Source organism: Pholcus phalangioides, unplaced genomic scaffold, assembly GCF_987345545.1.
Source record: "Pholcus phalangioides strain wild (caught in Gottingen) unplaced genomic scaffold, Ppha-v1.0 ptg000004l_1, whole genome shotgun sequence".
NCBI lineage: Eukaryota > Metazoa > Arthropoda > Arachnida > Araneae > Pholcidae > Pholcus > Pholcus phalangioides.
The window spans coordinates 6,411,785-6,436,068 of NW_028301597.1; the positions used below are offsets into that span (position 1 = coordinate 6,411,785).

A 24,284-nucleotide genomic window follows, 5' to 3' on the forward strand; every position below is an offset into this window, starting at 1 on the left:
TTCCACTAGAAATATTTCCACAGAAATTTTGAGTTACCAACCTTCGAAAAGCATTTAAATAAATAAAAATTGATTGAAATATAGCATATAAAAAGTATTTTCTCTAGATATTTTAATTTTTTTTACAAAAGTAACTAAAAAAAAAATTGAATGGCTTGTTTGAAGGATCACGAGCCCTCCCACTCTATCCCCCCTTCTGAACGAACGCCTCTGCTTCCAAGGTACGGACAAATGGATACAATGCGGAGATGAATTTTCCTTACAAAAATTATTTTCGCATCATACCCTGTACGTTGTTTCAATGGCGGAGAGTGACAGAGTCTCTCTGAATAGATTTTTTTCTTACCTGCTGACAGGGTTCCTTTCTCTTTGAAAGAAGACGACGCTCTCCAGACGGTGTTGTTATCGTTTGTATTTGGCAAAAACGGAGGTATGGTTCTGCTTCCACGTTCAACAGCTCCCACAGATGCGTGGTCTATGTCTAGACTCTGTTTCCTAAGAAGCTGCACGTTTGGGTCGAAAGTATCTAACGCCATGAGCTCACCCTCAGGAGTCAAAATCACATCTTCTTGATCTTTACTGATCGATCTGCGAAGAACAGCTGGCAACCACAGCCTGAAAGGCTTGTTTCTTGTCGCTTTAAAACAACACAGTGTAACAATCAGTTTTGAATAAGCATGATACTGTAATAATAGACACAACACAAACTACATACGTCTCATTATCTTTTTTCCGTGAATGATTCGCCAAATTGAGTAAATAAATAGGGGGGGGGGGAGGAAGATCATCCCGACAATTGAAGACATACATCGTCCATCAAACAATAAAACCATTATATTCTCTGAGAGTATAGATTTATGTAAAGTAGCATAATGATTTCACTTTTTCTAATTGTCTCTAATAAACTTCTAGTAATTTAACGAAAATCTACAATTTTAAATGACTAAATTCTTCAACATCATCAATGTGATATCCATGCTCTTCAGAGAGTCTAACTTTCAACGCAATTGTGAGAGTACTATACAGGTTATCCCAAATTATTTGCACAGCGGATATCTGCAACAGTTGATTTTAGAAGCATACTTTCAATTACAAAAAGTTTTAAAATTATGTACGGTTACTCAAAATGTCTAAAATTTTTCAAATAATCGTATACTTCCAGTCAGGGAAATGTAAATGTGGCTCTGAGAAGTCATTTACAAAAAATTTCATATTTTTAAATGGAAAAATAACTGAGATATTTGCTTAGCAGTTTTCAGCATTTATCGACAATGATTGAGAGTGTCGTTCATGAATTGCAAAATGTAAACAAAATTCAAAGTTTTAAAAATTCTGTTATTGCCAAAAAATGTAATTGCTATTTATGATGAAAAAAAAATTAAATGGTTGAGTTCGTTCTATTTGTGCAGTCTCTAAAACTAGCAACTTTTGAACCAATGAAAACATGACAACACAGTCTGTTGCCAAAACATTGTGATTTTATTTAGTATATCTCGAGATAAATATTACATTCAAAAATACGAAATTTTTTGCAATGGCTTTTCAGAGTGGGGTCGGTCTACATCTCAATAATTGGAGGTTTTGGTATGAGTATAGCGGACCGATGATTGTTCCAAGAGATCTTGAATTGATGTCATGGCTCATGGAAGGCGTGGTAGGAGCAGACAGGGCTGTGGGGCCCCATGTTGTTTTGGTTTTATTTTTTGCACCATAAATGCATTGCAAACAACCGTGGCTATTTATTAAACATGCATATTTAGTATTCGATTAAATTGACAAGAGTTCTCCCTTAGGGATGTGTGACAGATGCGGTCACGCAGGGTCCCACGTTTGAAGGAATCCCGTATACGTGGTAATAAAAAACATTTATTACCGCAGTTATTATATACTGTAATTAAAACAATAGACGCGGATTAAGTGCAATAGATTTTTCAGCTAGTTTTTGGACTCTTAATACCTTAGTTTTTAGTTATTTGTAATTATTTTTTCTTCCTTCCAATCATTATAAATGCCTTTTTCAGTGCCTATTATAGGCATTTTTAGTGCTTTTTTGCCTGCCTATTGCTTAAACTTTCATGCTCTATTTATAAACAATATTTGTATGAATTAAACTTACGAGTTAAGGAAAAAGATTACGCTCTCCACACGAAAATTCAGTAGTCTGAAGAGACTCTTGCAAGACTAATGCTTTTGTTTTTTCAAGACTGTTGATTCTGTTTGCGGAGGGATATGCCTTACTTCTCATCCACTAACTATGTCTTTGAATTTAGATTTCTTCTCATTTCATTAGATAACTTATTCTTTATCTTTTTAAATTTAAAAAAAACTTTCACTTCAACATTTTCGAAAAATCTACGCACTATCAAGATTTGTTCTGACGTTGGAACGCTACATTCACTCGCAACTAAGCGAAAACAGAATGGTGATATTAAGTGACGAGACGCACAGTTACAGATTTGGTAGCAAAGCTAACCAAACTAATTGCCATTGATGAGTTCATCTACAAAACTAGGGGAGGATGAAAGAAATTATTTTAATTTTATACGCCATACTTTTAATTCTCCACTGGGAGGATATTCTTTTTTAATTCATCTCACAGCCGAAAACTTTGACTTAAAGGAAGAAAATTACAAGTTGAAGAAATATTTTAACAGTAAAATAATATTGAAGGTTATCAAGCCAAGAGAAAACTTCGACTTGAACAGAATTCGACTAATAATAGTAATAAATCTTTATTTGCATATGGGGCAGACCCATGCAAGGATGGCGTAAAATTAAAAAAGAAAACCACGATTCATTTATTTTACATAACAAATTTACATAATAACAATTAAAAAAGTAATAGTAATAATAATCGAACATCAATATCAAAAATTCAAAAACTTCACAACATCATTAAAAAATAAAACAGTTTTCCAATCTGATGATCTTCGGATAAGTTCGATATTTTGAAAATGAAATTTTGTCTGGTGCGATTGCGGAAAATACACGATTTTAGAAGTACGCTTCTTTGTAAATTAAACAGTGGGGGATTCGAATAAAGTATGAAATGTGTCGAAAACATTGTTGAAATTACTGCTGCAATTAGGGCAATTCTGGTCAGGATTTAATACGGCATATCCACTAGGCAAACGCAAGAAACCACTACTTGTTATATGAAGAGATGGTATTTTTTCGGCCTGAAATGTACTGAGAAATTGAATTTTCTGGATGTTTATGCCGAAACTGATATTTGGAAAGAAAAGTGATTTTCCTCCTCCGGGAATCGAACCCTCGCATACCGGGCAAGTGCGCTAACCAATACACAACCTCTCTGGTGTATTGGTTAGCGCAATAAATGAGGGAGAGTACGGATCCCCCCTCAGAACACCGTTAGTTATATCTATCGAGTTTGTACGACCTTTATCTGTTCTTATTTTAGCTCTGGCATTGCCAAAAAGACCACAAAAAATGTTCAACAACTTGGAGCTCACGCCAAGTGAATAGAGTTTACTCCACAATAATGAGCGGTCCAAAGAGCGGTCCTATCAATGCCTGAGATAGATCAACAAAACATGTTCAGAGTTTACCTTTCTTCTGGCGTGTGTGTAACTGGATAAGGGAGTTTAAAGTGAAGATATAGTCAACGGCCCCCTCTCCCCCTCCGAAATACGCATTGATTTTCCAGCAACATATTGTTGCGATCACACTAAAGTTCCAGTACCTGACCAATATGGAAGAGAAAATACGTTCCATGAATTCGACTAATTGGAATTCGGCTAATCGTGAATTGAATCTTTTTGGTTTTGGTGTAAGTTTTCACTGAACTTTTTAATTTTTTCGTTTCAAGATGCTTCAAGTTTTGGCTGGTGCCATACTGCAAAAATTTCTAACGGTAGGTTTACTTTTCGTTGTGTCTGGAGCTGTCATTCTCTCGGGAAGGCTATCCACAAATTTCTGGATTGGAATAGCTTGCCATTCTTGCAAAAGAGCCGAGACTACTTCTAGCTTTGATTTTCACCATTGTAGCCTGGCTCTCAGCAGACGTCCCAGTCCAGCTATGCGACAGAAAGCAACAGACCAGCAACGATACAAATATTCAATCATGTCCTTGACAATCTATTTTCCTTTCCCTGCTCTCTATGAGACCTCTTATTCGACCGGAATGATAATTACTGTCCTCCAATGACTCAGAGTGCTGTGAGTGCTCGAGCACCCACACAATTAATTCGGGAATAAACTTCTTTTATAAATTTCCAATATCTCAATACGCTCTTACACTAAAACTCTTTACGTCTTTTACGCTCTTTGCTGCACTGAATCAAATGATTGAAGAATGGCACGCCCTCGGACAGCATATGTTCCACAAGTTAGAAAAGATCGCATTTTATGTTAGAGTTTACAGTAATTTACGGAATGAGTTCTGTAACGTAAAAACGTGGTTTTTTTTGTTATTTCAAGTATTTTTCTGTGAATGCGATCGTAGTCACTCTTTAATTTACTTTTTTTTTATGACCAACTTTGAATGTGAAAAATTAAATTTACCGTATTTCTTCGAGATTTGGAGTCAATCAAAGCAAGCTTTTCGATTGAGTTTACTGTCGTGCATTCAACTTTTGAGATGCAGTGTATTTTCAGTGAAATGGTTACAGCAAAAAAAACAAACTGTCAAGTGGCCCCGCATTTTGAAAAGTTTCATTTCATCTAGTTTTTGTGGAATGAATCAAACATTTTATGCACACTGAAACAAAAAAACAAAACAAATAAAGCTCAGCTAATCAAAAAATTGTAAAATGAACGAGTGACTCTTATTCGACGTGCTACTATGCGTGCTTATGTATGTACGTACATATATGCGTGCGTGATAGGAACGAGATAAAGAGATTGTGCAAAATGAAAGTGAAGCGTTTATTTTTTTAATCGCCGCGTTTATTGTGCTCTATTACAAGCTAAAGTGTGGAAATCTTGCAACAGCAATTGAAAACTCTCTCAAGCTTAGCGTATTCAAAGCAAACTGTATCAATAGCTTGTTCTAAATGCACATGAACATATTCTCAAAAGCAACTGAATACTGTGTGCGAAAGAGTTCACTTGTTTTTATACTCATATAGGTATATATATTGTTGTCAACCTATAAAGCCATCTTCTGGAGAGATATCCTCGTTGTTGTTGTTGTTGAAGTTGTATTGACGGTTTCGGTTTCTTGCACGCAACCGATTCACTCTGCACGCGATCGTAGGAAACCAACGAAGAACTGAAATCAAGAATAATACATCAAGAGCATTTAACAATGACTTAATGTGTATTAACATGCATATGTGATAACATAAGTTCCCTGGACAAAAAATAAGTCACCTAGTGAATTCATAGTGGCGTTAACTTCAGTCACCGATAGATAACGTTGAACGAACGGGATCAGCCTGATCATTGCTTGAGACGATCAAAAATAAATTTTGTAGAGTACTGGATAACCCTCGACACGCAAAGGCTTTCTTCAAAAATTTAAGAATTTTTATTCAATTATTCATTCGAAGACATTCTGTCCAGTTTTTGAACTGCGTTTTTCTTATTAGTAATAATAGTCTTGTAGATTACCAAATCTGTATTTGGTATGATATGTGTCCTTAACAATAGTTATGCAATATCTTTTTATTTGACGCGTTTTTTAAATTGTGAGTTGGTGGGGTCATTTCTATGTGCATCTTATACGTGGGAGCAGCATTCATCAATACGCATCGATATGCGTGATTCACGCATCAAAATTCAATTTTACTCCTAATTTCGTTGGGGTGTGAAAATACTCCTACAAATTTTGTTTTCCATACTAATTTTATTAGCATTTACTAGAATGGGTCATTTATTTTACTTGGTAAATTTTTTTTCTTTATTTTGCTCATAATTTCTGTGCTTGTAAAATTGTAATAATAATAATAAAATTTGATTCTCACAAAAAAAATAAAAAAAAATTAGATAATTTTTTAGTAATTTTTCTCCGATTCAAAAAAATTTACCGCCCTCTTTCCAAAAATACCCCTTAAAATTTTGGAGAGGAGGGAAATTACTCGTGGAAATTATATTTTCAGATAACACTGCGTGGGACCATTTCACCACTTTGCCCCAATTGGAAGACACCGAAAATATGTATTTCAAATCGAGTCGGTTGTCGATGGTTGAGGATGCTCTTCCCTCTTACGAATATTTTGCAGGACCAAGTACGTAGACTCCCCCCCCCCCTTTACAGGTCATATGTCATATGTCCAACATCGTGTGCGGAAGACAGGGACGGCTAGTGAAGAGCGCGCAGGCCCCCCCTGAAAATAACGTCATTAATTAAATTCTTTAAATGGATTTGATTCCAACTTGATACCACTGAATTTTTTTATGAATTTTTTTAAATTAGAAAAGAAAATTTTCGAAAGCATTGATGAAAAAAATCCCGTAAAATATGGATCATATAATCAAGGGTTTGGCAGCACTTTCCATGGAGTCTCTCCATATTCTTCTTTCCACTTTGGCCGCTCTCGGTCACGCGCCGCATGAGATACCTTTGGTAACATAAAAACCAGAGGAAGGAGAAAGGGGCATGGTTAGTACAAGGTTATTATATAGTCATTTTAGGCGAGTAAAAAAAAAGCGCCGCGAATACTCATGCTGCCATCTACTTTCTTTTAAATCTACTACCTTTTAAATCTGTTGCTGAATATACAATTGAATAAATTAACAATTTGAATAAAAAATATACATATTTTATAACTTGATCATAGCAATTTATACACCTTTTAAATTGTAGTATAATATTCAGGCGTCTGTTCAGACCTTTTTGTACGGTCAAAGTTTTTGTGGAAATTTCCCTTATTTTTGTGAAAAAGACCATTAACTTTGCAGGAAGCGAAGTAATCTAGTTAATCTACACAAAAGAAATGGAATTCCAAATTTATAGTTTCATCAACTTTTATTTTGTGAAGTTCTTTTTTCAGGTCTAAAATTTTGTAAAGGGTCCATATTTTAGATCTGGGTGCAGATCCCTGATATTGGAAGAAGAGTATGAATTTTCACAATTTTCAAAAACCATTGCCAATGGCAACTGTTAAACTTGAATGAGATGATATTCAACGTTGTCAAAACATCGCTTAAGCTCACTGCGCAAACTTTTTTTACGTGAATGTTGCGTAGATAGAGCATGATTATTTTTGTACTGCATAGGTGTACAGATAATGTGAAAAATAATTTGATAAACAAAAATAAAAGTTCTCAATGCAGTACAATACTTTACACAATTAATAGTTACATGTTTATAGTACATGTACTTGTTGACTACTTATCATCACCGATAGATGGGGGTATATTTTTTTATATCTGCGCCTCCCAAAATATCCGACCACGAGCCGCCACTGGCGGAAAAGATGACCTTTTCCTGATTTCCATTACGATAATCGAAAATTAAATGTTTCAAAAATAAAATAATTTTCTTTCTCAAAAATGTAACAAAATGAGCCTTTTTTTATGAGAATAAGAGGACAGTCGAATTTTATTGATGGGGGGGACGAAAATATATTTGTTTCGTAAAAAACGGAACGTATCGTCTGCATGTTCAGATACTTCAGAGTGGTACGCTAGTCAAAAATGGTCATAATTGTTCTGGCACGGCTTGGAAAAAGAATATATATTCGGGATTCGGGTGAAAATGCCCGTTAATTTGTTGAGATTTGTAGGTAGGTAAAGGACTTCATAGGTCATATTACCTTCACCTATTGTGAATATGGTCAGGCTGAGGTAGACGCTTCGGAAAAAAAATGTTTTTCGTTGAGAGATACCCCGGGGATAATTTTTTCATTCTTTTTAGAATACTTCGAGATATTTTTGTGCATTATCTGTTTTTCAGCATTTATCATATAGGCCTCAGCAAGTCAGTGAAGCTTAACATGGCGCGATATATTATATACCATCACTCTTACCTTATTTTTCTTTATATATCTCGACCTGACTTCTTCGATTAAGTCCCGAGTTTTCATCAGCGAATCAGAGGAGTTTTCCTCTTAACAAAGAAACCAAAAGTTTTCGAATAGTGTGTGTGAGACACGCACATTTTGCTCAGATTTTTGAGGAATTAGCATGTAATATTTGATGAGAGGAGAGCGCAAAGGCGCCAAAAATCGAGGTATCCCCATCTTTTCGAATAATGGAGATGTAGAAACGGCAATGTGGTGAATCTGTTTCCTGTTTAGTTGTTTGTAATTTCGTGGGTGAGTTCTCTTATTTTACAATCACGTGATTATTGACTTATTATTGATTATTATAATATGCACTAAAAATGTAATTGTCCTGATTAATTATAAAGTACATATAAATAGAAAAAGTTTATTTTTCTTAATTCGATTCAGTGTCTTTTATTTGCGTAGAGTCTATGATCTGAAATTAACTGGTGCTTATACTTTCTCGGCCAAAATTTAAAATATGTTTTGCGTCCATATACACACCCTTAGAACCACAACAGCCGTGACAAAAATTCCTGTTCACAAAAATTTCTCTTCAGAATTTTATGTGTGTCCTACCAAGGAGCTTTCTTTCACACTAAGCTCAACTCAAGTCTGTCGCCAAGGCAATTTACTACCGAATGAATTGTGCCTGAAGTATGCACGAGTATGCACTTGTACCTAACTTCGAGACCGTCCATCCCTTTGGGAGAGAGTACAAACCATCCCAAGATAGTCTCTCTGGGCGGTCAGCGATCATGTCTGTCTGTTTGTCTGTGTCCCTAACAGTCTGAGTGTTGTGCATCTAGTGTCGTTCAAAAGAATGTTGTTGTGCAAGAATTTTTAGTGCTGCCATCTATTTTTCAAACTACGAGGGACGTATAATAGTTGAACATTTGTACCGTTTTCGGTTTGTTGCTCTTTGTGGTGAGACTTTTTAACAGAGGGATCGGCTCTCGTATTCACGCGTCGAAATTGGGAACCACAGAAAATCCACTTCAGCTGATCATCACTGTACCACCATGGGGTTCGTACTCGTGTTCTCGTGGTACAAGTTCATCACCATGACCACCCACCGGCTAAGGAGTGATGCCGCAGGAACGGGACTATCAAAGTGTTTAACTCTTTTCCAAGCGTAATAATGTTTTTTGAACGATCAAAACCGCTGTGAAATCTCAACACTGGTATTTTGAACCTATATGTGAAGGAACAACGTGCAGGAAAAAGCACATCATGATCATATGGTGCAAAGTGCATGCAAAGGGTTTTGCTCACATCTTCTGAAGAAAGTTTTCTGGATATTAGAAGCGTAGAGACCTCATACTAAACATGTATCTGCTAGACCAGTGGTTCAAAAACTGCGCTCCACCAAAGATTTCTTAGTGCATCGTGAAGAAATTGGTGCTTGAATGGCAGAACATTTTTTGGATCTCACAATATGTTCGAATGAATCAGAGGGAAAACACGAAGTAGATTTATTCACTAGGTTGGTGCTTCTCCGAACACAGACTACCTAATTTTTTTTTCAATTTTTCTGTGTATGTATTCACTTCACCCTACTAGCATCAATACACTTTTGCATTTTTTCCCACCCACTTCCTGCAAGCATTTTGGGGGTCTTCAATAGATATGCTATTCAAAATGTCGTTTAGCCCACGGGCCTCTGCTTTTGCGTCTCGAAATCCCATGCTATGAAGATTCCTCTTGATTTTTCAAAAAAAAGTAAAAACTTTTTAGGGAATTGTGGAGCCTGCTTTTATCGCAATGAGAAGCTGGTGTGGTGGTCGAGTGTTCATAGTGACAAACTCGCATCACGAAGATCCGGGTTAGAACCTCAGCACCACAGTGATGAGGATCGGCTGAAGTGGGTTTTCTGTGGCTCTAAACTTAGAGGCACGAATGCGAGCCGATGTTCCCGTTAAAAAGTCTAACCCCGTTAAAAGACAGCAACAGGCCTACAATTGCACGAATCATTTCACTTCATTTACAATTTGAAATATAGATAGCGACAATTAAAAATCAGACACAATGCTAAATATGCACCCAGACTGTTAGGTACACACCCTTATTCCAGACCTTGCCATGAAGCTGGGCTGGAAGAGATCTCAGCAACGGGATAAGTCCTGAGGCAGATTCCTAGTGTTCATTCATTCATTCGTTGACCCAATGCAAAAAAAGGGGTGATTGGGATTCCCACGGGTAGGGGATTGTTGGCAGACTCTCTCTCCGCAGAGAGCAGAGAAACCTACATCATGCTACCCTCACATAACAACAACTTACAAAGGCTTAATAACTCATGAATAAGCAGCGAAATACCGAGTAGTGATCGCGCCTGACTTAGGTACACTAATTTCTTCAATGTCTCAATGTCTTCTTCATATACAATGTATATGAAGACATTGAAGAAATTTCTAGGTTATAAGTAATGTATATTATACATTACTCATAACCTAGTTTTTTTTTATTAACTAAATGCCTATCTACGACCTGATTGTTGATTTTTTTCTCTATCTTGCTCAGATTTGAAGACAACATAAAAAGTTCCTGAGTTTTCCACCAGGTGGCGTTCCAACCTTTCTTATCATTGCCGTATACTACTCTATCTGTGATATTTCGCGAGTTATTCAAGATTATGTGAAATTGCCAATGTTCTTTATTTCCCTAAAATATTTATACTTTTTCGCTTCCAGGCATCCCAAAATGATTCTTGGAGGTTAAAATTGATTGTAAGAGGCTGCGCATATGCCATTGTATACGAGATCTTCAAGTGTCATAACTTTTGAATGGATAAAAATTGGGCGATGGTCTAGATCAGTGTTTCCCAAAGTGGGCAATATCGCCCCCTGGTGGGCGATGAAATGGTCCAAGGGGGCGATAGAACCTACTGATTTAGCATTGGATCCTATGGGTTTACTTGAGTTGGGGGATGATGAGAGGAAAAAATTTCTGATGAAGGGGGCGATGGAACAAAAAATTTGGGAGACTATGGTCTAGATATACGAAATCAGACATTCACTACACGATAATAATCACCCAAATTCCAGCTGGTGGAAAATTCTTGAACTTTTTTGCCTTGTCTTAAAAAATCATCGGACTAAATTACAACTTAAATTGCCGAAATTATATTTTAATGAGATGGTAATATATAAAGCTTACTCAGAATATGTACATTGACTAACAAAGTTTTTGACATTTAATACTATCTACTACTATTACTTTCAATCAGTGATGTCTCTGAAAATTTTCTTCAAATGTGCAAATTTTTCGGAATAAAATTGGGAATACATAAAATCTTTGTTTTACATTCTTTGTTTTACCGAATCAAAGCTGACAATTTTCAGTTAACTTTAATCCCTTTAGAAGCACAGCAGAAATTACTCAACCCTCCTTCAAAATGCCATATATTTTTTAATGAAGTAAACTTCCTTCTGATTTTCAGCAGATGCAAACTAATAGGTATGGGGGAAAAGTGTTCCGTTGGAAAATCGCAACTCTACAAAACATCTGGGCTTGCTAACGAGAAGAAGCTTTTAAGGAGGCAAGACAACTCGTCAATGCCGCATGAAACGTTAACTTTGAAATGCTCCATAGAACTTTGTTACTTTAGGACGCTTTTAAAGCTGCTTCTTGCACAAAATGGTGAGTAGATCATCACCACCATCTACTCACCTCAGCGGTGAGTAGATGGTGGAAATACACACCCGAGCTCCATCTATTTTCTTCCCCTCATCGAGATGCTTTGTTTGTAACCCTATAACGGGAAAAGGGTTTTTGTTTTCTTTACCTCAGCATTCGGTTCTCCCTTGCTACGGTTTGAAGAGCAAAAAAAAAAATATTTTATTACATGTAATAGGAAAAGGGTGACAGGGGGAGACAATGGAAAACCTGCTCTTTTCATCTCCCCCTCCATGATACCCTAGATGTTAAACAAATATACCGGTTTCAGAGACCTGTCACTGGTACTCCAACTCGTTCAAATTAGTTACAAAAAGCCTGTATGTAAAGAGATTGAAATATTTGCAGATGCAGGTGAGTAGTGCTAAACGATATGCATATTGTTGTCTCTCCCTATTTCTGTAGCACTATACTATATCAAGATCGGGAAAATGTTTTCACAATTAGTGCTCCACGATGAATTTTTTATTTTTAATAGTGCTCCGTGACGGGAAAAGTTTGGTAGCCACTGTGCGAGGCCATTCCGATCTCTCATTGAAAAGTTTTCCCACAGATATCAGCCAGGCCTACAAGATTCAAAATTCACGCTTAATACGACTAAAATATTCTGCCACGTTGATGCTTCTGAATTCCGGTGACAAATGGCCGGATCAGGGGCAGAAGTATGGAGACATGGTGAGCATCCGCCCGCCCCCCTCCCCAGCGTCTAGGGTGGACTCGACTAATCATATATATCAACATGCGTATTATGAATTGACACCCTCGTCATCATCATTATGACGAGCCTATGCCCCCTATCAGGGGCTAATGTCATAAGAGCTATATTAACTGAGTTAGGGGCTTGCGTATGCGCAGCCTCGTTCAGCGTTCATAGTTCATACATATGCATGCTCTAAGGAAAGAAAATATCTGTCCTCTGTAGCAGAATGGTACGACACTCTCCCGGACTGTGATAGGTTTGTGGTTCGATTCCCTACAGAAGAATGTGAATTTTCTTCCCGAGCTTCATCTCCACTTGGCTATCCAGGCTTTCGTACTTCATATAACAAGCATTCCTCAGAAACAAATTTCACGTTAAGTACACGATGCATACATGCCACTTTCCGACGTGTACCCAGGTGTTAAAACTCCTCAAAAGGAATGTTTACGAAGTGATTACACGGGTTTAGCGTTATGGTAAGATAACCTTGTCCACATCAGGTCAAAGTAATAAAGTTACTGCTGTAAAAAAGTACAGCATTACCGCTAATAATTATGTTTAAATCCCATGTGAATGCTGTTTTTTTTTCCCACTCCTGGAGCTTATTGATCAGTGTTAGGCTGAATGACAATATAAGTATACTACCAAAACAAGTATTACACTAACAATATAAATACGTTAGAGCCTCGCATATACACACACGCAACACGTTCCTACATGTACCAATGCATTAAAAGTTCCGCCGAGGAATGTTTACGATGATCACGGAACATTGATATATACGGTAACTACGGACATACAGTATAGTCCGCCGACCACGAGATGAATTTTCGCCGCGTCATGTCACGTCACGTCGAATGATTTTATTCAATTTGTTTTTGGTAAAACGATTGTACATCGAGAAAAGTTCATCAGCGACTGAGCTTTCGCGATTGGCATGTCCTTCTAGGATAAAATAGAATCGTTTCACGTGACATGACGTGCCGTAGCCAAATCTCATCTCGTGGTAGGAGGACTATACTAAAAAAAACATATTTTTCTTAAGATGGGTTTAGTTTTTGTAGTCTTAGATGTGCCTCAGTCAAAAAAAAATGAATTAGAATGCACGAGTGTGTGAATATTCTTTGAACACTAAATGACTTTTTACTAAAAGTCAATTGGAATTTCTTTTGAATAAAAATTTGAACTTTAAAGTTTAAATTTTCCATTGAAATTTTCCTTACGAAATTTGCGTTTTTTAAGGTAAAATTGGTAAAATTTGTTGATAATTGAAGCCATAATCACTGTGTATGTTTTATGCAGAAAACCAGAACATCTATGGAACCAGTCAATAACTAAAAATGATGAAATGGATTCTTTGAAATGCACCGAATAAAAAAATATAATTTATAAATTCTTTTTTTTTTCTCTTTCAAAGCTATTAATGGCTATTAAATACAATTTTTTCCAAGGCCGCAGAAATTGAATAGGACGAAAATAATTACTCAGCAATATTCAATAACAAAACCGTTGTGTGTGTGTGTGTGTGTGTGTGTGTGTGTGTGTGTGCGTGCATGCATGCATGCATGCTTGCTTGCTTGCTTGCTTGCTTGTATGCTCTTTATACAAATCCACAGTTTTAGACCGATCGTCGCCAGATTTTGCATATATACCAAACAGGTCCGGGATTGAACCGTAGGCTACTTTAAAAGTTCGTCAGAGCTGGGCAAATGCCCGAAATGGGCGAAAAACTGCCGGGCAACAATGGTTTTGGGGCCCTCAACAATCACTTTCGGAACGTTTACTTTGGTTACCGTGGTTCCCAACAATGCGTTTCAGACGGGAATATATGCCTTTACAATGGTTTGTCACACCTTTAATTCTGTTATTATAATATTTTATTCATTTATAACGGTTTGTCACTTTTCCAATCCTCCCAGTAACTGAAGAAAACCCGGGAAGCGCCGGGTATTTTTGCTTGCCTGTATACAGGGTGTTCTGTAAGTGCTAATGCGGCCTTTATCTCATCAACCGACCATCGTAGAGGCATATTCAATTTAAAAAATACTTATAAGGCGTTTGAATAATATTCGCTGCACAAGCTGGACGTATGACGTCACTAACAACAGAGAACAACTACGACGACAAAACCGAGAATAAAAACGTTCAACACCAGCTGATGAACTCAATGCTTGCCTCAAATCATCAACACTCTGGCACGAAGCTAAAAAATTATCATTATCCACCAACGTGCGAGTTCAACTGCAAAATGACTCAGCACTGCTATCATTTTCACATCAGTTGATCAAACTTGGCAATGGAAGAATTCCCGTAGACCCAAGCACTGGACTGATAACGTTCCCTAATGGATTTTGCCAGTTCTTATATATATAAACTCGGTTCAAGAACTTGCAGACAAAGTCTTCCCAAACATTCAACAAAATCCCCCAAAACCATGAGTGGCTTTGTGAGAAAGCGATTCTGGCATCGAAAAATGACAGTGTGAACAAGATCAACGGAAAAATCCTAAAAATTATTCCGGGAGACTTCACATCTTACAAATCGGTTGACACTGTCACAGACACAGCGCAGACAGTTTTGTATCCTGCAGAATTTCTGAACTCTTTGGATATTCCGGGTGTGCCACCACACAACTTGACCCTCAAAGAAGGAGCACCTGTAATGCTTTTAAGAAATTTGGAGACACCGAGACTCTGCGTGAAGAAATTGCACAATTACATCATCGAAGCAACGATTCTAACTGGATGTGCCAAAGAAAAAGAAGTCTTCATTCCACGTACCCCAATTATCACTGAAGAAATGCCATTCACTTTAAAGCGATTACAGTTCTCGATTCGTTTAGCTTTTACCATGACAATCAACAGAGCGCAAGGCCAGTTGTTAGTAGTGGCAGGTATCAACCTCCTTGAGCCCTGTTTTTCACACGGAGAGCTTTACGTCGCGTGTTGGTAATCCTAAAAGTTTGTACATCTACACACCAGATGGAAAAACAAAAAATATTGTGTATTCACAAGCGATTGCCTGAAGTTTTTAATTAAAATATTAAAAAATGAAAGTAATTTTTTCTTACTTAATGCAGAAATATTTTGATTAAGAAATAATTAATAAGCTGTATATATGTAAATTTTTTACAGGGCGGGCAACGTCGCCGGGTATCAGCTAGTCTTATATATAAATGTGAAAGTATGTATGTATGTATGTATGTATGTATGTTCTTTATACAAATCTACAGTTTTAGACCGATCGTCGCCAGATTTTGCATATATACCAAACAGGTCCGGGATTGAACCGTAGGCTACTTTAAAAGTTCGTCAGAGCTGGGCAAATGCCCGAAATGGGCGAAAAACTGTCGGGCAACAATGGTTTTGGGGCCTCAGCAATCACTTTCGGTACGTTTACTTTGGTTACCGTGGTTCCCAACAATGCGTTTCAGACGTGAATATATGCCTTTACAATGGTTTGTCACACCTTCAATTCTGTTATTATAACAGTTTATTCCTTTATAACGGTTTGTCACTCTTTTCCAATCCTCCCAGTAATTGAAGAAAACCCGGGAAGCGCCGGGTATTTCTGCTAGCCTATATACAGGGTGTCCTGTAAGTGATAATGCGGCCTTTATCTCATCAACCGTCCATCGTAGAGGTATAGTTTCGATTTAAAAAATGCGTAAAAGGCGTTTGAATAATATTCGCTGCACAAGCTGGCCATATGACGTCACTAACAACAGAGAACAACAACTACGACGACAAAATTGGGAATAAAAATGTTCTACGCCAGCTGATGAACTCAATGCTTGCCTCAAATCTACTTCACCAAACACCAACTATGGCCATATCGCTACATTGCAATTTACTGCCATTAGTGAGATGGGTTGGAAGTGAAGGTTCTGTCTATCGGTGGTCGCCTCGAGTTTGTTAGGCCATCAACACTCTGGCACGAAGCTAAAAAATTATCATTATCCACCAACATGCGAGTTCAACTGAAAATGACTCAGCACTGCTATCATTTTCACATCATTTGATCAAACTTGGCAATGGAAGAATTCCCGTAGACCCAAGCACTGGACTGATAACGTTCCCAAATGGATTTTGCCAGTTATTATATATATAAACTCAGTTCAAGAACTTGCAGACAAAGTCTTCCCAAACATTCAACAAAATCCCCCAAAACCATGAGTGGCTTTGTGAGAAAGCGATTCTGGCATCGAAAAATGACAGTGTGAACAAGATCAACGGAAAAATCCTAAAAATTATTCCGGGAGACTCCACATCTTACAAATCGGTTGACACTGTCACAGACACAGCGCAGACAGTTCTGTATCCTGCAGAATTTCTGAACTCTTTGGATATTCCGGGTGTGCCACCACACAATTTGACCCTCAAAGTCGGAGCACCTGTAATGCTTTTAAGAAATTTGGAGACACCGATACTCTGCTATGCCAACAGACTCTGCGTGAAGAAATGGCACAATTGCATCATTGAAGCAACGATTCTAACTGGATGTTACAAAGAAAAAGAAGTCTTCATTCCACGTATCCCACTCATCATCGAAGAAATGCCATTCACTTTCAAGCGGTTACAGTTCCCGATTCGTTTAGCTTTTGCCATGACAATCAACAAAGTGCAAGGCCAGTTGTTAGCAGTGGCAGGTATCAAGCTACTTGAGCCCTGTTTTTCACGCGGACACCTTTTCGTCACCTGTTCGCGTGTTGGTAATAGCAAAAATTTGTACATCTACACACCAGATGGAAAAAGAAAAAATATAGTGTATCCACAAGCGATTGCCTGAAGATTTTAATTAAAATATTTAAATATAAAAGTAATTTTCTCTTACTTGATGCAGAAATTTTTTTGATTAAGAAGTAATTAATAAGCTATACATATATAAATTTTTTACAGGGCGGGCAACGTCGCCGGGTATCAGCTAGTGTTTAAATAAAACACCACTCGGGAACAATTATAATCATGTTGTTCAGGAATGACCAACTTTTTTTTGAAACGTGCCATTATTAAGACCATTTACGATACGTGGACAACCTACTTAAAATTTATAAAACAGAGCAGATATAAACGTCCCGTTTATATAGGAGGAAGCCACCCCCCCCCCCATACATTCATTATATCTATCACCTGTCACTTTTTACGTAAGACCTGTTCGATATATTGAGTCGTACATTTAGTTATTGCAATCGGTATAATCTAAATTTCCAACCCGATAACCAGATAATACAGGTAAACTCGTTTAATACGAGATCACGTTCGGTTTTATCGAGTGTTTCTGGCATACACTTTAGGATGACCGTAACGAAAACATGGATCAAACAATCAAAACAATCATGGATCAAAAATCAATCAGGTGATCAGAGAAAAATTACACGTTGAAGAGTCGGGCCTAGAATCAATACCATCTATAGCAGAAGGCCTCCATGCGAAGCTTTGACGTTACTGAAGAAGCCCATATCACTATTAAATATAGCAGGCCGACGCATGCGATATCTTTATCTTTTTTCAGTATATCAAATGAGACTATATGTGGCATTTACTTCTTCAGTGACGTCACGAGCTTCGAATGCAACCAATAAGCTCATCGGATAGAACGTAAGAACGGCATCACTTTTTTCGAGGATTTTGCGACGATTTCGGCGTGCGATTTTCCGCATCGCTCCACTGGGCGACGCATAAATTACCGAGAGACCATTTTGCACAAAAATTAGTCAATTTTCGATCATCTGTATTTTTGAACCCTGCGAGAGTCCTCAGAATTTCATATAATAATGTACTACTGTTTAACCACTTCACGTCCAAGAAATTTGGATTATCTATATTTGATGAATCGACGAAAAATACGGTAACCGTGTCCTAACCAAACTGCACGTTACACATACGAAGAGCGGGGGGGGGGGGGGGAAATATAAAAAAAAAAGTATAGTAGATAAGAGTTTTTTTCAAGTCCTCTTTTCAACCTCACCCTATTTCTCTTTCGCTCTTACGTGTATTATAGGGTGATTCAGAAAATAACGCCATTCCTGTTGAAATTTATTGAGAGAAAAAGAACATCACATGCGCATGCAAATGCAATTTGGGGAAGAACAAGGAAACCGTATGAAAATCTGCTTCACAGTGAATAAAAGTCGCGGACTTAGTATTACTAAAGTGTGCAATTATCCCATACGTTACAACTGTTAGCAAGGTTGCACGCTGGAATCACTTCACAGGGCTGGCGTTAACGCCTTTTATTCACTGTGGCGCAGATTTGCATACGGTTTCTTCTTCTTCCACAGGTTACGTTTGTATGCATGGTGTTCTTTTTCTCCTGATAAATTTCATGCAGAATGCCGTTTTAACGTTTACGGAGCGGCCGTTTCGACACGTGCTAGTGCGTTTGCGTTTCATGTCAGACCGTGCATTCTTTGATGACAATTTTTTATATTGATATATGTACTACTATCACCTCTTAAAGTTGTTCCCATCTTTTCTGAATCACCCTGTATAGCAGGGTTGCTATGAAGCTTCACAATGGTGAAGAGAGAGGAAAGAAAACTCAGAGAACTTGTTTGAATTTATTCCACTGGTGTTTGTACGGCATATTATGCCCATGATCGTAAAGAGGTCAAAATGTTCATGTTGAGGTTCATTGAGGTTCAAATATTCCTCTCTTTCGTTGACATCGTGTTCATGGGGAAAAATTGCAAACGATAGAAATATAAAAAAATTTGCTACACTCAGCACTGCAAATGCACCCCAAGTGGAGAAGTATCAATTATTCCTCAATAAATGACAGAAGAAAATGTGTTTCACACACACATCACATTAAATAGGCACCAACCACTAACTAACAGGGATGCAAAAATGGTACTCACTCATAAGAGGACTAGTGCAAGGACTCAGAACATCGTCTCTGTAAGGTGCGTCAGTTATGTCCTCGAAGTTCATTATGAACATACTGATGTCTCCTTCTTCGTTTCTGATAGGTGCCGTTACCTGGCTGCACAAGAACTTGGTCCCTAAATTGTACGTAGAGAAAAAACATGATGATTTTTATCAGTTTCGAAACACACAGAAAACCAAAAAGTGAATATTATTTCAATCGCGTTGCAAATATTCATCGTTATATATATTATATATATATGCAGTGGGTCATCATCGGGGGAACCTCACGTGCATGGTTCGAAAAGAGTAGGCGTTTCTGAAGGGTGACTATGCACGATTGCATTAAAAATGCCAACCCTTGTACCCCTGATCCCTGCCTTCTCAGAAACACGTTGGGCGAAAAAAAATGAAATAAAAAGTGAGTATATATTGAAGAAATACAATATTTGAAAATATACAGAGCTTCAGATTATAAGCATAAGAAAAAATTATGAAGCATAAGAAAAATATATACAAAATCACAAAAGATATAGAAATTACAGGGAATTTTTGCAAAAATTACAAAGAATAAATTAAATTCAATTTGAATGTTTTATCAAAGAATGTTTTATGAAGTATTCCCACGCAAAAATTAGTGGCTGCAGACTATATTGAAATATTGATATTATGCGTATTATCTCAAAAACTAGAGCCGATTCGGGAAAACCAACACCAGTTTTGAAATAAGCGGGCCCAACATGCCTTCAAACCATTAAAATTTCCTTTGAGAACATAAAAATGTTTTTTTTCGGGCCTAAAATTTGACTATTTTAGTCTATTCACAAACGTTTAGTTTTATGGTAGTTATTAGAGCCAGTGTATTTATTCGAAAAAATAATTTTGAAGAAAAACTTCATCCCTCTCAAAAGTTTTAAGGGTAGTTCAGCATACAAGAATATTGTGTGCTGAATGTCATCAAATTAGAAATTATAACAAACAAATTAAGAAAAGAGGCTCGGTACTTTCTAGAGAATAAAACAAAATGGCTAACGCTTATCTATAACCTCTGTAAAGTTGGCGTTATGAGATGCAAAGAACATACTATGATTGACTTGTAAAAAAAGTTTTTTTCTTTTTCCTGAAAAGCGTGAGGAAAAAAAACTTGTTTTATATATCTCTTTCGTTTTCTGGATTTCTGTGTGAGGGTTAATATATTTTTAGCATTTCCAAAAATGCCAAGTTATACGTTTGGTGAATTTGGCAGGATTTTGGAGTGACGTCATCAATAATTAAAGCGTTAATTATGGGTCACAGAACAAAAAACCGAAAACACTTTTCCGTATTAGTTTTTCACAAGAAATCACGTGTGTAGTTAGTTATTCGACGGTCGATAGTTACCACCCTGTATATATATATATATATGCATATCAACAGGAATTCAATACGGCACTCCTCAGTCTTTTCAAAACTGCATCTGGCAACAGTATTCCAACCGCCTTCTTCAACGACATTTCCAGAAAAATCGAAAAAAAAACAACTCAAAGTCTCCTCATTCTTGAGGATGTCCGGTGATTTATTGACTACATTTTTGACTTTTTAATTTATTTTTGACATTTTTCATAATCCTTGTAAAATATTCACTGTAATTATTTTATTCCTGTAACTTTCTTTGTATGTATTTTATTTATTTTTATTTTATTTTTCTCATGCTTCTTTGAGCTTATAATCTGAGGCTCTGTATATATATTTTCTAATATTGTATTTTTAAATTTTTCAGTTTCTTTTTTCGTCCACCATGTTTTTGAGAAGGGAGGTGTCGGGGAACAAGGGTTGGCATTTTTAATGCATTTAGGCATAGCCACCCTTCAGAAACGCCTACTTTTCGAACCATGCATGGGGTTCCCGCTAATGAAGACCCACTGCATAGGTTCTATTTCACTCTCATATGAAATTTAATTTTTTTCCTTTTTTTTTAAATAATTCTTTTTTGTATATATATACAGTTTGGTAACTATCAACGAATGTGAAATATGTTGCAAAAAATGATTGGAATGCATATTTATATTGGAATTTTACCTAACAAGATTTTTTTTCAACAACTATTATACAATAAGACTCCGAAGCAAGGTCATAGCGAAAGTGGTGGGGGATCAGGGAGTCGCCGCCGCCGTAAATGTTGAAAAATGGCTGATATATAGGGCAACAACATGCTTAAGGCAATAGCCTTAAGCATGTTGTTGCCCTATAATCATAGGTTGTTGTTTATAGTTATAGTTATAGGTTGTTGTTGAACCTAAGTTCAACCACTTTGGTTCGCAACTCCCCGAAATGACAGTTGTCCCCCTCTTTGAAATAAATTTCGGTCTACGGGCTTGTTCCGAAGTAATACGATAGGTCATTTTCTGCTCGTAAGAGCTAATTAGACTGAGACCTGCAGTTTATTGCCGAATCAGAATGTCGGTGTTCATATCTCGCCGAGCGTTGGTGTGCTAAGCCCCCGGTAGCGGACTTACTGCGGTAACAATGTGTTAATTTTATCTATTTTTCTGTTGTATTTCGGCGTCAAGAAAGATTCTGACAAGGAAGAATCGGGTATCGATTTCGCGACAACTCTAAACATTCTCTCGTACAGTAAGTGGATATATTATACCTGGGTTATACAGTGCCCTCGCGATAGGTGGAACCAATGATAAACGCGCAAGTCGAATTATGGTTTTGCACAAATGAGTATAAATATTTAATAAATTGGGGACTAAAATTGAGAAAAACGACGTCTTTTCCTCGTTTTTACTGTGGGTGCACCTAGACCCTCAAGAATACCTTTATAGATGCTTTAGGTGTACCAATATCGTTCTTTCCAATGACGTCATAAAATTCAACCTGCCTCGTGACAGCAATCCGGGCAGATAAGAAAAAAAAGATTGCATTCCGTAAAATCTCCGTGCAAATGAAAGCCAAACGCTTTGTATATTTTGATAACAGGGTTTACGGAAAATTCACCGCCACGCAATTCACCGCTAGGAAAATTATAGCCAAGCCTGCATGTCACGTGACATAAAAAAAAAAACACGCGCGGATGCTAAACGAGTGGCGCATAAGATCATTCGCACCCGCCTACCCGCAGTCAGTTCCCGGCCTTAAGCGGCCCCCCTGCGTGGTTCTACATCACTCAAGTTACCCGCGGAACATTCCCAGATTACTTAAGTGATCCTTGGAATAATTACGGATCACTTGAGTGAGGCGTGGCACAGTTCCAGAACACTTAAGTGGCCCGAACACATTTCTGGAGCACATGAAGGGTCCATGAAACATGTAGAGTGTGGTCCCTGAAAGTGGCTCTGTCAGGGACACTTATCAATAGGGAGAATGTTAGTTCAGGTGCCCAATAACTATCGAAAGGTTTTTCCGTTTTTGGCGCATAAGATGCCGAATACAACCTCGAATAAGATGCCGTTAAGAATATTTTATATTTTTATAAGAAACCTTATTCCACACCCCATCCCCTCCTATACAAATACAAATACAAATACAACGCCACAACAGGCAAATTGCCATTTTATAAGAAATTTGGACTGGTGGGGCACTAGGAAAAAAGGGCACTCGAAGCGGAATAAGTTCCAGTGTGTTCGTACAAATGATATAGCAGGAAAAAATTTCAAATTTTAATAAAAATATTAATAAAATATTAATTAATTATTAATTAATAAGTTATTAATTATTAATTAATAAGTTATTAATTATTAAACGCATTAATTAATTATAATTGTAAGTTTTGCTAATGATTCAATTTTTTAAAATTAATACTCTATTAATATTATTAATTAATCAAAATTATTACATTTATTTCATACTGGTATCCAAAGGAACAAAAAACTATTTTCATGATTCACCATCGGTAGCAAGTAGAACAAAACAAAAACCAGATTCACTCACCACTGCTATATAAGTTCCATGCCACAAGGAGTGTGGCTAGTTGAGTTATAAGTCCCATTGATTTGAATATTAATGATATAATATACTAGAGAAGAAAATGGAGCAAACATTGCATAACATGTGCAAAACAGGGAGGGCGGAGATGTAAAATTTAAAAAAAAAAATCATAGCAAGAAATCTAGCAGAAGTTTACAGGGCGTGTTGCAATCAAAAATTATGCACAATGGGGTTAATGACACTTTGTGCTGGCATTGATTCAAACAATATTAAAAAAAACATATGCGAGGTAGAAAATTATTGCATGTACAAAATGAAGCAAGGTGAAATTGTATATGCAGAAAATGAGAATATAACCATTTGCAAAAATATATATATGAAGGTACGCAAAAAATACATTAAACAGGTAAAAAACAAGAGGGTGCGTGGCCTGGTGAGAGAGAAACCGTACTAGTAAACTAACTGAATAATCATCACAAGCGAGCTTAATAATAAATCCTAGTACTTCTGCCGAAGGTTTTTGGAATTGTTTATCCATGGATGTTTTGTGGAACCTTTCTTCCATTTTTTCTCCAGTTCATGATGTTCTGTGACTTTCTTGTGGATCTCTAACAGAAGATGTTCAACTACTAGTTTCAATTTTTCTTTGGAATCCGCTCGAATTCCTTCAGCTATGGGTACCATACCATTTCGAGAATGTTTTTTGGCTATGTATTCGTATTCGTGGCATATGTTACACACAACGTAAATACGATTTCGTTTATTTCCCGTTTTTTACAATTCGGTCAAACTTGTATTGTTTCTTAGTAGCCATTTCAGATCTAGTTTCATTCCTCGGCACCACTCATCTACATCTGATTTTTGCAGCTCCTGCGATACAGTTTTAAGACAACTAGAAGTAACAGGGGTCGATAAAATTGAAACGCCCGTGTTGGTTGATTGATTCTGTTGATTTTTTGTTCCGATGACGTAGATTTATTTTCGAAAAAAGATGAAATTTTTTGGCATTTGAAAGCAGTCTACAAAATCTGCTGATCGCTTTTTTTGATATCGTTTGGATGATGACATTATTCTAGACAGAGCTACCATTCTTTAATCCTGTGAAATGAAATTATGTGTTTTATTTCAAAAATCCCGAAATAATGTTGTGTGTATGGTGAGATTTATATTATCAAGAGA

General features: G+C 37.0%; 1 protein-coding gene across 3 annotated transcripts in view; it reads right to left on the minus strand.

Moving 5' to 3' along the window:
* LOC149086498 (voltage-gated inwardly rectifying potassium channel KCNH2-like) overlaps positions 1-24,284 on the minus strand; it is a 327,715-nt gene that overhangs the window by 214,600 nt on the left and 88,831 nt on the right. For all 3 annotated transcript variants that reach the window (XM_089255950.1, XM_089255949.1, XM_089255948.1), the window contains exons 3-5: positions 19,187-19,330; positions 5,111-5,233; positions 347-637 (exon numbers count right to left, since the gene is read on the minus strand). In XM_089255950.1, the coding sequence (XP_089112076.1) occupies positions 347-637; positions 5,111-5,233; positions 19,187-19,330 (558 nt within the window). The remainder of the gene's footprint in view (positions 1-346; positions 638-5,110; positions 5,234-19,186; positions 19,331-24,284) is intronic.